Raw genomic sequence first — 5,012 nt, 5'->3', positions numbered from 1 at the left:
CACGCTATTGCGTGCGCCCGCGCCGCACTACAATTGTTAACAATTAACTGTACTTCTTTTGCGTGTTTCAATCCCATCCGAGAAATAGGGTCAACTACACTCGTAGGTCGTAGGCGGCGCGCAATGCAGACGTTTGGAGTTTATATTTGCAGAATTATAATCTATCCAGTTATTCCTGTAAAGTTTTATATCTTGCAGACCACATTGTAAATTCAATGTTAGTAATGCGTGGGCTCAACACGTGATTAGCAATATTCGATTTTAACATATTCGTCGATTCAGCTCCTACATACGATGTATATTTTTAAATAATGTTTTTGAGACGGTCCAAATCTGATTTTATATTTGTAAGTATAAATCGAGAATCGTAATGCGCAGGCGCATGAAGAGTGGAGGTGTACGCGTGATGGATGTATTCCAAATTATAATGGAACACTTGGTCGTGAAATTTAAGGGTGATGTCACTGGAAGAGTCGCTGACCCCAGCAATGTGTTCAGTGATGTCACCTTTGGGATATAAATGACAAAATAAATCTTTTTATGTCCAAACTACCGGATGGCTCTGATTTAATTTAAATATAATTTTCTCACACTAACTCAAAAGTATTATTTCTTGTTCATTGTACAAACATTGTACACGAATCTTAAAAACATACACGTTGGAACAACTAATATATTTGAAACACATTTTAAGACTACAATTTTTACAGTCCGCAAGTTAATAAATCGCCGTACTTAAAAACTAATTTTAGTAATCCTTCAAATGTGTTAATAACTTAAATTAAACTTGTTAATATTCCACACAACATCTAAGCGTATGTTAAATTTACTCCATCAAAGCGGTTTTGTCACCTTTTATAATGTGATACGTAAAGGTTTAAATATATTAAAATTATGAATTAAAATGTGAGATCGTAAAATGCTTTAAATAAGCAAACAAACTTCTTAATTGGACATCATTATTTCTAAACAGTGTTTCTTGTTGATAAACGGTTAAATTTTTCGTCAAATTTTCGTGGTTATCAAATTATTTTCAAGTGCATACTTGTTGTTTTTTTCACACTTGTAACCAAATTTAAAATGTTAGATCAATAAAAAATGACAAAAAAGCGATCTCTTTTTTGGTTTACGATCATCTTACAATGTTTCTATGTAAGAGACGAAAGAATACAACACAAATGTAATATTAATGTTTTAAATGAAGCTTTTGATATCTTGTCAAAGCGGAACTACTTCACTCGGCTGGTAACATTGTTAGTGCCAATTTCCACTAAGCGGAAAATCGAGCGACTCTAATACCACGCGTTCTTGATTTTGTATAGCAATTGCGGCTCCACCAGTGGAAATAAGACACGTAATTTAAAAGAAATATTCGCGAAGTTAGCCGCTAAGTGATACTTTAATTTTAGTGTATAATCTAAGTATGATACAATGTTTTGATATCGCGCAGGCAGCGAGGCGTCGCCGCCGCCGTGCGAGGTGTTTCTGGGAGGCTCGTGCAATCCCACCACCTGGAGGTCGGACATCGCTATACCCATGCTGAAGAAGATGGGCATCACATATTTCAATCCGGTAAGTTTCTTTAAAAGTTTATTTGATGAGACGCTTACGGTAGATTTATCAAGTGAAATCTTATTAAACTCTAAGTTGCACTTAGAGAGGGCGCACACCTTTTACGATTGTCGTTTGTTTCTCAGCTAATTCAACTGTTTAGTTGCACAAATAAAAGTCGAGTAGTGGTGGGCACCTCCATAAAAGTTCATAGGAATCAAAGCGAGACAAAACAGTTGTGCGCTACTTTAGTCCAAGGTGTGCTTGCGGTCTTAACATACCTTAGGCTTAATCTGCCCTTTACAACTAACCGTTTGAGCCATAAACATCAGTGTTATTAATATTTGTTAAATTACAAACCAAGAGATAAAGTTTCATAATAACTATGACTTCCAGTTAGCTTCCTATCATAAAGATATATTCTTCTTAAAAAAATATAAACTAATTTATACGTGGCGCTATGTCATACAGTAACGATTAAATTAATTTATGCGTCATGTTTATGTATGGCGGATGTCGACTGAAAACCGGGTAATTTTAAATACCTTTTAACTTTTATTTTTAACATAATTTTAAGCCATTATAAATAATGTGTCGTGCCTTAAATGGCCAAATAAAAGTCCTAAGTTTATTTAAAACTGATTAATATAAGTGATAGCATGATATTTCGCGTACTTTCTATAACAAGGTTGACATTATCAATGCAACAAGGAAACTGTTTGATAACGTATGCAATGTCAGCTGTCTATCATATTTTGTTTGCAGCTGTTTGTTTGTTTTGCGATAACGTGAATTGTACTAAGGAAACCACATCGACATACGATTTGAATGTGTACGAATATGTAGGCGTTTTAGGTATTGGTATTTTTATAAGTCATTCATATTCATAATTAGGTACATAAATTATAATAACGACATTCCGATAGCTAGTTTTGTTCGATAAAAACTTACATTACCAAAATTGATTCTAGGACGTGGGTGCTCTATGGCACAAATTTTTGTACCTACTGTTTTGACAAGCCTATAGTTTACAAAGAGTAGATTCCGCGTAGGGAGTATACGTGGCAGTTACTGCCGCGGTTAGTGCGACTTTGGGAGCGGCATGTAACAAATTTTTGATTCCAACTTTTAACGAAGTGTTTTGAATGGTAATGGACGAGACATGTAGGCGTCGATTAATTTGTGTCAACTTCTCTTTGTAAAGAACGTGATTTATTCGAGTTCACATTTTAGTTGTGATACATCACGTCCCTATATTGATCTTAGATAAAGGATCCGTATCTCTTGATAGTATTCAACATCGACAATAGCAATTCAATAAGAAAAATCGATTTGAAACGCTGATGTCATCTCTATTTCAAGAGTTTACATATACTGGCTCGTGTACCAGTTGTATCGTTATCTTATGTAAATATTTTTATATATTAAGTACATAGATTCTGTTGTACTCAACTACCAATATGACCAGTGTGCTTTAATTTGGATATATAGTTTAAAATTACGACGTTAACGATAGCTTTTTGGCACTGCACTTGTATCGACAGTAAAACGGCAATAAAGGCCAGAAGTAAGAGATGATTTAAGGCTCTCTACTACGCACGAGTCTTAAGCGCTCGCTAGTCACATTTACATATATAAAGGAAGTAAAATCGCATAACGAGACATAAATATCGACGTCTTATTGATATAGTGAAAGGTTTGTGTACTAAAAACCTCAATGTTTTCTCTTCCACATGAATGCTGTCATGCCGTTTTTGTTAACGAAGGCGCTTGTAATGATCAATGAATCGATCGAATTAACGGCTTGCTTTTTTATACCAACGTTTCACATGTCAATAATAACTTGGATCGTAGTTAACAACAAAGCAACATTATTATGTTTCTACGATTATTACTCTTAACGAACTGTTATTGATGTTTTTTATATTGGTACTGACGGCAAAGATTTTTTTTTATTTACAGTTGATATTTGATGAATAAAAAATTGTATAAGATGACATGTGGTACCGTAAATAAATATCTACACATATTTAGTGCTTAGAATAGAACCGATTAGAGCCAAATAATTTGTTAAAATGTATGTAATTGTCCAGCAAGTAGAGGACTGGTCGACGGAGTTAATGGAGGTGGAGCACCGCGCGAAGTCCGCGGCGCGCGCGCTATTGTTCGTGCTGGACAGCGAGACGCGTGCGGTGGCCGCCAGCGTGGAGGCTGCGCATCTAGCAGCGGCGCCACGTGACCTGCTGCTGGTACTGCGACCCTACACAAGACACCAGCTTATCGGCAACGAGACCATCACTGACCAGTTAGTAACCACATTATAATAGTTCTCGTCTGTCGAACTGGCTTCCATGGACGTTGGCAACATCCTACGTGTTAGCAAAAATTCACAGGATCCCAGATGTCATAAAAGACTACTGTGGAGTTATAGCAGATAGCGGGGCTTGGCATGGATCTTTAGCCACGCTTTTGTTGGTCTTTTTCTTTCTAGTATATTTTTAGCAATTTCAACAACTATTTTGTGTCAATGTCTTCAAATCGCTTCAGTATTGGCAATATAATAATGTGTCAGTATTAATCATTGAGAACACAAATGACTGTTTACTACTCCTAATTAGATGTTCCGTTCCAAAAAAACAAGTCACGTGGTTCTGCATCATCAGGTCGACGTCATATCCGTTGGCCGACGCAAGTAGTGCTGGTCCACTCCATGGCAGTCAGGTCGCCGCCCTGTTTGTGTTAGAATGACTTGCGGCGAAATGGGTGGGGGCTAATGTATGCGTCACGATACTTTCCTGCCGTGATATGTGGAGCACCGTGCGCGGTGACGTCTCATTGTTCCTCGATACTGCCTTATAGAGAAGCATTAATGAGTAACGTACGAATTGTGCTTAGCACATAGTACGGTCACATAGTTTGTATGACGTGGCATATTGCAATAAAGCTTCGTCATTATGTCTAATTGTAGGTCACATGGCCCGTACGGAATTAACTTGTTCGATTTCGCGCCTGTGGCATTTAAATCAATCAACATATCATGGTATCATTATGATATCAGATACTTATCATGAAACTTTTTAAGTCTTAACTAGAAATATTAGATTTGGCTACCACACCAGATATTATATTAGTGGAAAAATAGGGATTTTATTTAATGACTTTGCAAAAATATTGACGTGTGAATAACAAGATCCATTACTCTTGATCACTATCCGGGTATTTTTAGAACTGACAATATATTTTCAAGGTTTTTCGTTCTCGTATTATTGCTGATGGCAAAAACTAGTTGATTATGATCTCGGTGATGTCACAACACAGAAGGACCAAGCAGAATACAAATTTGAGAAAAGCGTGTGTATATTTGCAGGGAGTACGTTGAGCTATCCCGAGCTAGAGCGACGCTGCAGGAGGCAGTGGAGCGGCGCGGGCTGCCCGCGTTCTCGGACATCCCGGCGGCGCTG

At 37.2% G+C, this 5,012-nt stretch overlaps 1 protein-coding gene across 1 annotated transcript in view; it reads left to right on the top strand.

The window, feature by feature from the left end:
• Nucleotides 1-5,012, top strand: part of LOC106107823 — a 37,177-nt gene that overhangs the window by 29,047 nt on the left and 3,118 nt on the right. Inside the window, exons 7-9 of the mRNA XM_013288828.1 lie at nt 1,451-1,572; nt 3,645-3,856; nt 4,919-5,008. Coding sequence (XP_013144282.1) covers nt 1,451-1,572; nt 3,645-3,856; nt 4,919-5,008 — 424 coding nt within the window. The remainder of the gene's footprint in view (nt 1-1,450; nt 1,573-3,644; nt 3,857-4,918; nt 5,009-5,012) is intronic.

Source organism: Papilio polytes, unplaced genomic scaffold (assembly GCF_000836215.1).
Source record: "Papilio polytes unplaced genomic scaffold, Ppol_1.0 DF821845.1, whole genome shotgun sequence".
Classification (NCBI taxonomy): Eukaryota; Metazoa; Arthropoda; class Insecta; order Lepidoptera; family Papilionidae; genus Papilio; species Papilio polytes.
Note: the sequence above shows the minus strand (reverse complement) of the source record. Positions and strands in the feature narration are given on the sequence as shown.